The 13382-nt window shown below is 46.2% G+C and overlaps 1 protein-coding gene across 2 annotated transcripts in view; it reads left to right on the forward strand.

The window, feature by feature from the left end:
• PPP6R2 (protein phosphatase 6 regulatory subunit 2) overlaps positions 1-13382 on the forward strand; it is an 891343-nt gene that overhangs the window by 489298 nt on the left and 388663 nt on the right. For both annotated transcript variants that reach the window (XM_069229423.1, XM_069229422.1), the window contains exon 15: positions 5593-5673. In XM_069229423.1, the coding sequence (XP_069085524.1) occupies positions 5593-5673 (81 nt within the window). The remainder of the gene's footprint in view (positions 1-5592; positions 5674-13382) is intronic.

Raw genomic sequence — 13382 nt, forward strand, 5'->3', positions numbered from 1 at the left:
AAGCTGTTCCCGACGCCAAAGGACACCCCTGTACCCGTAGCCTCTGGACCTTGGGGAGCTGGACCTTTGGTGTCCCTACATCCTCTAGTTTCAGAGCTTACCCAAGCAGCTGTGGGTTTTCTTCATTTATGCTCCTGGCCTAAGCCTGCAGCCTTTTCCCAAATCTGATTCCCCTCATTGGTTAACACTGGGCACCCGACGCTGTGTTGGCACTCTGCCCCCGTGCCGCTGAGGGTGTAAGATTGGTGCTGCCTTGTGGCTCCCCTTGTACTTACCTCAACCTCAGGAGATCAACCCGTGACACCCCTGTGGGCAGCGCAATTCTGTTCGCACATAGTCTCCATTGGTTAACATTGGGCACCCGAGTTCGAATTTGACCTCTGCACCCAGCCGCCTCTGTGCCGCTGTGGGCGCACTCGTGGTACTGATTTGAATTTTGCCTGGATTTGTTAACCGTGTACTTAACTGCAAAACTGCATTCTTGTTTTTCTCCCATAGGTTAACATTGCTGAACTGAAAAATAGCACTAAGTGTTGATTTTTGAAACTGCAAAGTATTTATGTTTGAAAATCTACTTACCTGATTATGAAGTTCCTGGGTTTGAAGCATATATCAAAAGAAATGTTATTTTTCTTAACTGGTCTTGGATTTATTCTTTGGGTGTGTGTCTCATTTATTGCCTTTGTGAGTACAACAAATGCTTAGCACTACTCTCTGATCAGCCTAGCTGCTCGCCCACACTACCACAAAATACAGCATTAGTCCTATCTGTTTTTACCTCTGTAATACCAATTGGGGATCCACAGGACTCTCTGCATAGTGTGCATCATTTTAGTGCACTATATAGAGAGCCAGCTTCCTACATTGGTGGAACAGATGTGGAGTCTATGACTTTGCATTTGTTGACACCACTTAGCCAATAGCTGATTACACAAGTAAATCCAAAAATTGACTTTAGTTAAATTGCATTTTTTGAACTGGGTATGTTTCCAAATTCTTAAAGGTACTGTTATGGCCCAGGGCAGGCCCTTGCAGCTTAACAGTAAAAACGTTACGATCACAAAAACCTGCAAGGGTTTTTTCTGCAGCTTAAAAAGTTCCCAACTTTAGTAAAATAATGAGTACATCAGAGGGATAGGGTGATGGAGCTGAACGTCACCCCTTACCTTTAGCCTTCCCACAAGCAGTTAAGGGCCCTCTGTAAAGGGTACAAAATAAAAACAGGTTCAAACACTAGCACTGCCAAGCTCCAGCAGCTACTTGCACAGTATGAGCAGGCCCATCCTATGGATGAGGTCACTGATCCTGTAGATCAGGGCAGAATAGGTGAAGGAACTGGACCCTCCATCACTTAAGAGTGAACCCTGTGTCCCTGAAGAAGAGAGGCTTTTAGGGAGATTAGCTTGGAGTCTTGCCCTGGAGCACAGAATCCTAGCAATAGAAAAAGAGAAGAGAAATAGGTTTAACGCCCATGAATGGTGGCAGCAGTTTTATACGTTGGGACAGAGTAGAGCAGTATGACCCTAAAATCCTCAACAGGATTGTCCCCAAATATGAGGAAGGTGATGATAACACCAAATGGTTCAAAGCCTATGAGAGGGCCTATGTTGCCAGAAAACCTGACAAACAGCATTGGGGCTCTCCTCTGTTCTCAGGAAAGTACAGGGATAGACTTCTGACACTGAATGAGTCAGGTGCAAGTATACTATGATTGAGAGCTTTGGGCTTATCACCGAGGAAGATATAATCAAATGTTGGGAGACTCAAAAAGCTCAGTCAGTCCTGGATCGATTTTGTAGACTTCTCAGTGAAGATACTAGGTGGCTGGTTAAAAAGTAACAATGTGCATGATTATGAAGCTCTTTATAACTTAGTAACAAAAGAGCATCTGTCGCGTAATTGTGTGTAGGAAAGGTTGCATCAGTACATGCTAGACCTTAGTGCAATTTTTCAGTTCAACAAAGTTAACCTGTGGGGGGGGAAACAAAATGTAGTTTTGCAGGTAAGTACACAACTTACAAATCCAGTCTTTGGGGTTTTATGTCACCACCAGCCAAGGTTCAAATCAGTGCCAAGCATGCACCCACAGCGGCACAGGGGCGGCAAGGTGCAGGGGTCGAATTCGGAGTCGGGTGCCCAATGTTAACCAGTGGAGACTGGGGTGCACACAGATGCGCTGCTCATGGATGAGTAAAGCGGTGTAAGGGTTCGATAATCCTGGGGTTGAGGTAAATACAATGGGGGCCACAAGGCAGCACTAAACCTACCCCCTCAGTGGCATCCTGCTGGTGACTGAAGCCAGATGGCATATGCGGGCTCTACAGTGGGACCTGAAGTTCCGTTGGGTGCGGCATCAGGGGAATTTCTCTGACATGATCCAGATCTCGGCGGGAGCTGCGCAAGATGTGCATTGGTTGTTAACAAACTGCAATTGCGTTAGAGGCAGATTCCTCTCCCTTCCCCAATGAGATCTCAGAGTAGTGACAGAAGCATCACTCCTGGGATGGGGCGGCCATCTGGGAGAGGCGGAAATCAGAGACGTCTGGTCTCTGGCATAGTACGGACTCCACACCAATCTTTTGGAGCTCCTCTTTTAAAGGGAAGGTAGTGCAGGTGTTCGCGAACAACACCACTGCCATGTGGTTCCACAACATGCATCATAGACCCTTTGTCAGGAGGCTCTGCGCCTCTGGACATGGTTGGAATATCAGCGCATTTTCCTGGTGGTTCAATATCTAGTAGGCTGTCTGAACGCCAGAGCGGAAAAACTCAACTGACAATGCTTATTCGATCATGAATGGTGTCTCCATCTGGAGGTGGAGCAAGATCTCTTTCAGGAGTGGGGAGAGCATTGGTAAGATCAGTTTGCTTCCACAGAGAAAGGGCAATGTCAGCAGTATTGCGCTTTGCAGTTTCCAATGCAGCAATTGCTTGGTGATGTATTATGGCCATGAGTGGAACACAGACCTGCTGCACGCCGTTCCATCCATACGACTTCTCCTCAGACAACTGGGCTCAAGTAATCCTTGTGGCTCTGGACTGGTCACAAAGAGTCTGGCATTCTGAGCATGGCCATTGATCTTCATATCAGACTGCCCCTTCAGGAGGATTTTTTGTCACAGCAGCATTGGGGAGTTCTCCACCCTAACCTGTCCAGTCTCTGCCTTCTTGTGTGGAGATTGAGTGGTGACAGTTCACAGCTTTTAACCTTCAGGGCGAAATCTGTAACGTAATCTTGGCAGGCAGGCACCCCTCCACCAAAACGGTAAATGCTTGTTGTTGGAAGAAATTTGTGGCATGGTGTATAGACAAGTCTGTTGACCCCCTTACTTGCCCCTTTCTTGGAGCTCATATTTATCCTTTCTCTGTCCCAGCAGAGCTCTGCTATGGGAACTCTCAAAGGTTATCTCTGTCAATTCTGCATTTTTGCGGTTGACTGATCAATCTTCTTGTCTAAGTCTCCTATTGTAAATAGATTCCTTAAAAGCCTTACTCATATGTTTCCTTCATCTTCATTCATTATGCCCCAATAGGATTTGAATTTAGTTTTGACATTTCAGATGTGCATTCTTTTCTAGCCTCTCCACAATTGTCCTGTCAGGCTTCTCACTTAGGAAAGAGCCTTCCTTGTGACCATTAAATCTGACTGCAGGGTGAGTGAGCTGCAGGCATTGTCATCTAAGCCGCCATACCTTTCCATCTATCCTGACAAAGTAGTGCTTTGCACTAGGGCCTCCTTTCTGCCAAAAGTGGTTACTCCCTTCCATGTAAGCCAATCCATAACCTTGCCTAGTTTTTACACAATCCCTCATCCTTCTAAGGCAGAGGAGAGTCTCCACCACCTGCATACAAAGAGAGCTTGGCATTCTACCTTAATCGTAGCAAAGAGTTCTGGGTGGATGATCAACTCTTTGATAGGTATGTGGGTGTGAAGAGAGGTCTGACAGTCCTGAAGAGAACCATCTCCAGATACACGGGCTAAGAAACAACACCCTGAGGGTTTGTGTGCTCATTCTACCAGAGCTAAAGCTGTGACCACTGTGTTAGCACGTGGCGTTCCAGTCCTTGATATCTATCAGGTGCAATGTGGGCATCTCTGTACACGTTTACCAAACACTACTGCCCGGACAGTCGGGCCATAGGGACAGGCACTTTGCCCATTCTGTCCTGCAGGACTTCCTAGTGTGATCTTAGTTTGCAGTCCCACCTCCAGGGAGGAATTGCTTAGGTATGTATTCTAAGGTAAGGAATCTGCGGTTATCAGTCTATACCAGATGAACAAGTTACTTACCTTCGAAAATGCCTTGTCTGGGAGAGACAATATCTAGTTGCAGATTCCTTACCAACCCACCTACCCTCCCTGCTCTGCGAACTGATCTCTAGGTACAGTGACTCTTTCAGGGCCCTAGTTTTGACTCACCAGTGGTTAGTGTTCTTTATGGCTCTGTGCTTCCAGCGTGGAAAGTTGTGAAAAGAAACTGATGTCAACACGTCAGTGTGGCGCCTACATGGGACCCGCAACATATCCGGAGCCGATGATGGGCATACAGCCAATCCATACCACTCGATGACGCGCAGGGGTACTGCTTGAGAAATATCTCCGGATCCAGACTGATGACTGGGGAAATTCTAAAGTAAGGACTCAGCAAGTGGATAGTGTCTCTACGAGAAAATGCACTACTGAAGGTAAATAACTTGTCCTTCTTTCTCATATCCTAGTGAGCAACTCCTCACACACATTTAATGTTAGTGCAACTATTTTCATATATAAATGTTGTAGTGTATGCCACACTCGGCTTCTAAAGAGAACATTTGACTGCCCTGGTCTGACATTGTGGGCTGACACACTTGTAAACACACCTCCAATCCCTTAAAGGGCAGGTTCCCCATTCTCACCTCATGCTATGTTTGAGGCTTCGCCAGCTGTACTGTACATGGCCTTCGCAATAGCGCTTCTATTTACTGTACAGAGGTAGACACCCTCGAGTTTTGTACATTCTTGAACTTCAAGTCTGGCTCCTCAGCTCTCTTCCTGCATCTTTCCTGTTCTCCACCCAGTGTCTCTTGTTTTGTTCAAGCCCAACATTTATGTAACCTCCAGATATTCTCGTCTGAGTTGCCACCAAGATTTTGTGCAGGTGGCAGCATGGAATGTGTCTTCCAAGAAATCTGCTAAGGTGAGATGGGTGCATACCAATTGTCATATGTTTAGAGATCGTTATAACAGGAAATGTGCTAAACAGAATGTTATTCTAAATACAGTAGTGCTAAAATACTGCTCTGAGAAAGTAAACTTTCCTTATTTATTTATCTATTGAAAATTAAAGATAGTAGCGCAGGAATCTGGAGCCTGAAGCATTAGTTCACTGTGAGTAAAGGGCACGTCCAGCCAAGAATGTTGAGAGACATTAATGGTGTTCCCCTAAATTGGCTATTGATTCATGGATATTTTCCCCATCCAAGTTTATTAAACAACTCCTTTTGTTTTTCACTTTGTTGTATATTTATGATGCTATGAGATTATGGAAGTCAAACTTGAATAACCTCTTTGAAAGTGGTCTGAGGTAACTTTCTCATGCTGCTTTGTTTCAGGTGAGCACCCACCACTTTCATTCTTCCAGTGAGGATGAAGATATTGATGGCGCTTTCCCAAATGAACTGTCTCTACAGCAGGTGAATAATTGTTTTTCTACTTTGTTGCAAGTGGATTCACTTTTCCCTAACCAAATCTAACCTCAATTGTGGCCAAAAAAACAGAGTTCAGATGGATTGATGACAACGTCTTTGCCATGGGCAAGCCATTTACTTGCTTTGTTTAAGAATACTAGACTCCACAACACTTTCTTATTCTGCTGAGTAAGTTTTGTGACAGGTGGTCAAAAGTGAATTGTCTGCAATCTGTTTTCCCCGGCCTTTTCAGAAAGATAGTGTTCTAAAATTAGAAGAAGCTACAACATTTTTCATTTTTATTATGCATGCACTTATCCTGAAAGGATGTTATTTAAGATGATTATGATAAGTGTCTGCACTGTTTGCTATCGGATCTTACAAACACACTGCAACCATTGTAGAACATTCAAGAATAAGACTCCACTAGTTAATGAGTCCACTGTACTGTCAAAAAGGACTCCCTCCATTGATCCCTTGAGCAGGAATCAAGGGGTCCATGCAATCACTAAAAGCCCCTCCTGTTAGCAATTGGTTGTCTTCCAAGGAAGAAATCACATAATCTTTGGGAATGTCAAAAATTTAAGATTGCAACATCTTCTCAGGGTCCATAGTTTTTTTTTTATTACTCTCTTCAGTGCTACATTTGTCTCAAGCAGACAGTATCTAGGCCACCAGGGGCAGCAAACTTCACAGCCCCTCTGGCATCCGACTTCATGCCGCTTAAATTTGCCCTTGACAGCCTGGTGGGAAGCAGGGTCAGCCATTTCCTCCAAAGGTGGCAAAATATAACATCCAACACGTCGGTCATTCAGATCATTCAGCGAGGTCATTCCCTGCCATTTCTGTTCAACCACTTACATCAGGGTGTCTTTCAGAGGAGCACCTGTCCAATTTACTACAAGAAGTGCAGACTCTTTTGACCAAAGGAGCTTTAGAGAGGGTTCCAGCACCAGAAATAAGAACTGGTTGTTAATCCTGTTATTTCCTCGTGCCGAAAGATAGAGGCCACCACCCCATTTTAACTCTCTGCCTTCTGAACACCTTCTTGAAGAAAGACAAATTCAAGATGCTCACGCTAGCCCAGGTTATGTCTGACATGGATCCAGGCAACTGGATGGTGTTTGTGGACCTGCAGAACACCAACTTTCTTGTAACCATCCTGCAGTCCTACTTGGTTTAAGGTGGGCCAAGAGCGATTTCAGTTTGCTTTGCTCCATTTTAACCTCGCCAGTGCCTCTCAGGATTACATGAAACTAATGGTGGTGCTTGCAGCACACTTTGAGGGTTGGGGATCCCAGTTTTTCCCTACTTTGATAACTGGCTGTTAGTCAGGCTTGCCACAGTAGGTTGTAGACCACCTGCAGAGGACAGAAAACCTCTTGACATCATTTGGGTTTACTATAAACTTGCCAAAGTCATACCTGACTCCTTTGCATTAGCTCCCTTTTTAGTGGAGCAGTCCCTGAGAGACCTGGGTATGTTGAGCGACGAATACGAAAACGTTGCCAAAGGTGCGGGGGGGATGGGGGGGTGTATGAGCTTTGGACACAGACATAAGAATCGTCAAGAGGTTACTGCCCAAGAAAGACAAGAGACCATAGGTAGCACCGAAAGAAATGTCTTTGCCAGTGTCTTGAAAATCAGACCCTAAGGCAGTAAAAGGAGCCTCAGTGTCAAAAAAGTCTGTGATTGAAGGCAAGCCCAGAGACAAGAAGCCCAATGACTGACACCTCTTTGAAGAATTCTTCTACGGCGAAACGAAAATCGACGTTGCTGCTTGATTCCGAAGAATGCTCAGCAGAGATCGAGAGAAAGGAGCGGCACCTCGAAGCAAAAATGGCAGCGTTGATCCAGAAAAAGGATTTGACCATTCTCTTAAGGAATTTCAGATTCCACAAAAAACTTTGATGCCATAAAATCAAGAGGAGAAGGAGGTTGAGGAATTGGACACTCCCATGACACCAGAGCCCCTGGAAGATTATGAGGAATCCTTCTATGAAGAGGAAGATCATCAGGAAGGCCTGAGAATGTTTCAGGGATCAGAAGACTGCGAATATGCAGTGGAATGAAATAGAAACTGACTCCCATGAAGAAGGGGTAGATTGCTATCCATCAGTGCTTTTGCCTCCAGATGATATTGAAAGTACAATGATATCAAAAGGAAGGCTGCCTACAGGTATGGAGTGTAGCTAGAAGAAGAAAAGTCTCAATCATGTTTCAAACTATAGACCTTAATTCCATCACAGAAAAAGAATCCATTCCTTCCAATGCTACCCAGTGTACTGAATCAGGGAAGGTAGGCATTCAAAGAGCCCGCCACATGCAAAGCAGTGACACCAGTGGCGGAGATGTAATATAAACATTTCTCAAAAGACCCTGTCTACATCAAGGGTACAGTGCTGGCTGACTCCATCATCACTTCCAATGCAAGGAAGATAACTAACATCCCATCAGCATCTGGGCAAAGTCCAGACAAAGAGTGTAAAAGGATCATGAACTGAAAATTGAAGAGGAGCGCATCCAGTCAATGTCATATAGCAAACTTGAGTGCCCCCCTAAACAGGTTTGCATTCAGCATTAGAAGGAGATGGCAAAGCACATGAAATACCTACCTGAACAATATGGAAAGAGGGCGTCAAGCCTAGCCGAGGAAGGCAAGACTATTGCAAATACATGCCTAAAATTGGCCTCAGATGCAGCTGACACAGCTCACCAAATGATGGCGAGGATAACATTGCAATCCCATTCATGGTTATGAATCTCAGGATGTAAAACTGGAGGTGCAAGGCAACATTATAAGTATCCCTTTAATAGGGAACATCTGTTTAGGGCACTGCAACAGCTCAAAGGATAACAAGACTGCAGAGTCCATGGGAGCATTGCAATTCAGGAGAAACATGAGCAGAGGGGCTGCGTCAAGATGCAGGCCCAAAGGAAGAGGCAGTTTCCAAGCTAGCTCAGCATATCAGAGCCTCCAAGGTAGCAGACAATCATCTGCACCCCCATCAGCAATGGCAGGACCAGCAGATAATAAGAAAGATGTGATTCAGACAGGGAAGTAGAGACTGCTCCCTCTACCAGTGCCCTAGGTCATGGACTTTGAGATCCGAAAAGAGAGAACATCTGGAAGAGAAGAGGTACTGCACCTATTTGCACACCTAAAATAGCTGTTTAAACATGTAGAACTCTTATGACGTCAAGGAGGATGTCACTGTCACCGTCGATGGGGAATTTGACGTTGATACACCGTGCAGGGCGAGAACTTTGATGTCGTGACATAGCTCGACGTCAAGACGTCATACAACTGCCCTGACCAAGACAGCAGTGTGGCTTTCAGGGATGAAAGCGCACAGGGCCTATTTCAGGGTTCGGAGTACTCCAGGGTCTATTCACCATCCAACTCTCCGGGGACTATTCCGGCATCACCAGCATTGCCTCGAGTTCCAGCAGAATCTACTCCACCTCCTCAGCACTCGCTTCAGCCTTTGCCTCCACTTCCTCTTTGTCATCATCCTCTACCAACGAGTCCCACACCTCCATTGCCAGTTTCGCCACTCTCCTCCACCACAGCCTACTGAGCCAGTGACTCACCAAGACACCCTAGATCTCGCTCCTTTAACACCAGACCTCACTCCTACAGGGATTGGTCGAGATCCCAATGTCGACATTGTTCAAGATTTCATAGGCACTCTCATTCAAGGTGGGGAAGATAGGCTACATCTTCATGATCATCCCAATCCCATCATACATCAACTTCAGGATTGTATTTATCTACCTTAATAGTTTCTCCTCCACCGTGAATATTACCCATTGATGATATTAAAGCCCTCCAGGAAGTTCTTATCAGGTGAGCTAACAAATTGAATATCAATTTACCGACTACTACATCATCCGCGTCATTAATCTTTGGAACACTTCATCAAAGGTCCACTGCTAGACTGCAACTTTGTTTGGTTCCAGGCCTTCTAGAACCAGCAATGGAACTTTTTTTGACTCTAGCTGCTGGAAAGGCTGCTCCACTTTTAGGCCTGCAAAAGAAACACAGAACACAGGATCACGATCAATCCTTTTTTTGCACAGATCCAACTCCAAACTGCCATTGTTTCTGCAGGTCAAACTTCATACCATGGTGCCAGCTTCTACAGTACTGGCTCTTGTTGACTTCGGTTCTGGCACCATCTGCTGCACCAGTTCCTTCCGGACATCGGAGGAGGATGTACAGCCCACAGTGTGATACAATTCCGAGAAGAATCCACCACAACCTAGACTGAGATGTCACCCGACTCTGACTGGCACGCACATTTGGGCAACCACTCAGATTATGATACCTTGCCCTTACACATGTTAGTGCTCAGACTTTACACAATCTTTTTGTCACTGACTCAGACAATGATAACTATGATGAAGGGGACTATTAGGTGTGCCAATATGATGGGGAAAACTGGTATCAAGAACTTCAGGATGCAGTGGGTTGGATGCTTCCTCAGACACTGGCCTTGTCTCTGTACCCTGGTCCTGTCACAAAGGAGAGCACCTCTTTTGCTGTTGTGGAAAGGGCGGCAGAAGTCCTAGATTTGCAGCTACCCACCATGGAAGTCAAGACTAATGGATTGACTGAAGTACTTCAACCTGGTCAGGCTGCCACAAAGATTTAATGAGGTCCTTACACATACTCTTTTGTACACTTGCCCAAAACCTTGTTCATGTCTGCTTGTTCACAGGCAGGTTGCTCATTACCATTATCCTTGTGAGGAAATAAGGTGTATTATATGGTGTGGTTGTGTGACCGCACCGTGTAATACACTGATGTAAGGAAATGGGCCATTAGTTGTGTTGCCTGAGAACCAAACACGCCATTGCAGTCCCAACGCCTACTCAAGGGTGGTGGTGTTGGCTATCAATCACCATTTGCTGGTTCGCAATAATAACAGTAAACAATTGTTCAATCTGTCCCACCTCGACATCCCTCACACTATTCAAGATGGTGGGCAGTCCAAGAAGCCCACCCTTGCTGTCCCTGGAGTTCCCTGCACATGCAGCGCTCCTTCATGCTGCCACAGGAGCCAGCTGGTCTCATCTGCCCTGCCTGCTCCTGCGGGCAAGGTGCTGGTGGTTGTATCAGCCTCCCACAGACACGGGCATGGGGAGTGGGATGGACCATCCACTACTGGGGGACACTGTTTTGATCCCTGGGCCCAGGGGTGGAGTCCTGGGCCCCTTCTTCCTCACTCGGCAGAAGCATGGCTGCGCTCCCCGTTATTGCCACCATCAGGGGCCTTGACTTAGGGTCCGGAGCCCCCCTAACAAATAACCTAGCTTGGGGGGTGAGGTCCCTAGGCCCGGAAATGCTGGGTTGGGGACTTCACGCATGTCACCTCCCAGCATATGAGAATTGGCATTTCACCTTGTGGCGACCCCCTGGCCCACCCCGGAGTTTGAAAAGGCTTGGGTAGCGTAGCTCCACATGCTTTGGGGGGTGGGGGATGTCAAAGGCTATATTCTCTGTTTACTTCTAACTGTAGCCGAGTTGGGCTGTTTTACTTGCTTTTGGGCTCATTTTGCTCCAGCCCTAACCACCTGAAGCATTTTCCATGGGCCTCTTGGCCTCTAAGACAGCAAACTTTGCAGAGAGCTGGTTCCACTGGCTCCCTGCACCTGCCTTTGTCCTTGGTGTTCTCTGGGACTTCTCTTCTTGTTGTGCAGAAGCCTAGTCTTTTCCCCAACTAGTCCTCTGGGGTGTAAGTGGTCCAGCTTCCCTGATCATGGGAAGAGCCCCAGTGGCCCTGGAGTCAGCTGAAGTTAGAGATCCTAGTACAGATGGCCATCAGGAGGTTCTTCCTTCCAATTGTCTATGTCCGCCACCGCCAGTCACAGTGTCCAGCAAAAAGTTTCAACCAAGATAGAGTTCTCCACCTTGCGCAAGACCTTTTAAGTTGGGGGTGGTAGGTTCCAGAAGCGAGGCACCTGTTACCTATTCTGGGGTCCCACATCATCTCTACGCCCCTGTCCTAACCTTCCTGCACAGCCTGCTGGGACATTTCAAAATATTGTCACCCAGGAGTCATTTGTCAGATCTGCTTTGAGGACCTCAGCTAATCAAAGGGAACCCCCTCCTGGGTTGGCTTCAGAGGTCTGTGCTTCCTCCTTTGTTCAGTGGGCTTGTGGGTGTGCCTGTCCCTGGTACAGTGATACAGCTGATTAATAGACGAAGAGCATTTCGCCTCATCCCTTTCCTCCTCAGGAGCTGAGTGAAGCACTGCTAATTGCTCCCTTTGTGTGAGGAGGCCTTTGTTCCTCCTCCTATAGAGAAATGTATTTAACTTAGTACAGCAGGGTTACCCAGGGCCTGGGCTCTGATCCTGACCTGAGCCAGAGAAATAAAACGCTCTTCAATGTCATATAGGCTGTACAGATATATTTTGGGAACTTGAAGAATTGATTTTCCCATGCATGTTACACTCTAATTCCATATGACACTGGTCTGTGTAGGCCAAGGAGAAAGCAAGCTGCACTCCAAGGCAGCCTTCACCATAGGTGTTTAATGGAGTGTCACTGCAGACAAGACAGTAAATCATGCTGACTTTCCCTATGAGTGTACACTAACATTATGAGGCCTACCCCAGTTCAATATCCAACCCTCAGAGCCCCCTCTGTGCCAGGCTACCTGTGCGGTTACCTGTCTGCGCATGACAGGAGTCTCATGTGCAGCCCTTAGACGTGTAACCAGCGGAGCACCCTTTACCATGTCGCATCAGCATTGTCTTAAAAGATGGACACTGGCAGTAAACGCACACAATCCATTTACCATGAATTTACTGTGGGTGAGTTACATGCTGTGATGCTCACTCACAGTAAAAGGGTCAAAACCAGGTGGTGAAAAAGCAAAACATTAGGACGAATTTGATAGGCATAACCCATTTTCTGATTACTGCCAACACCTTTTAGGACCAGTTAAGTTTTGTTTCTTAAACCCTTAGCTCAACCTTGGATAACTGTGGGTCTAGGGAGTCAGGCTTAGGCAAAGGAACAAGTGTAAAGCATTTAAGCAGCACCAGAACAATTGCAGAAGAAGGAAACAAGACACTCTAGAGATCCAACACCAATTTATAAAAATGTTTCGATTTTTAGACACTAAAACACAAAAGATTCACTGGAGGGTTCCGGCGATAAATGACTTTACAAAGTATAGTAAATACGAGCTTTTTATTTAAAACAAACAAGCAATGGCATTTTTCAAGCAAACCTTGAATAAGTATCAATGCGATCAGGTAGAGTTACTTTAGGCGGTCAAATCCTGCAGTGAGCTAGTCAGGGGGACCAGCAAGGTACACAGAAACAGTTACCTCAATGAGAAAAGCAGTCTCCAGTCCAGTTCTAGCACCAGTGGCTCTTTACCATTGACTTCTATGAAATGGTCTTGATGCAAGGGATACAGGATATTAATGATGCAAAAGGCTACTGAAGATGTGGCTAGGTTGACAAGGGTCTTCCTCGAAGTCCTCTCAAGCTTGTCAGAAGTAGCCTCTTGTGGGACCAAGCTGCACTCGGACAGCTCTCCCTGGTCCAGTAGGCTTGGGGGCAATTTTTGACTGTCGGCTCTTGGTCCCATGGGCTGCATGTTGGCAAGGAGAGGCAGTTTTGAACTCTGCGCTACCAACTCACCCCAGCAGGCTTCTTCAGCTGTTGTGACCTTGTGCTGTGAAGAGAATGTT

This window comes from Pleurodeles waltl, chromosome 4_1, assembly GCF_031143425.1.
Source record: "Pleurodeles waltl isolate 20211129_DDA chromosome 4_1, aPleWal1.hap1.20221129, whole genome shotgun sequence".
Classification (NCBI taxonomy): Eukaryota; Metazoa; Chordata; class Amphibia; order Caudata; family Salamandridae; genus Pleurodeles; species Pleurodeles waltl.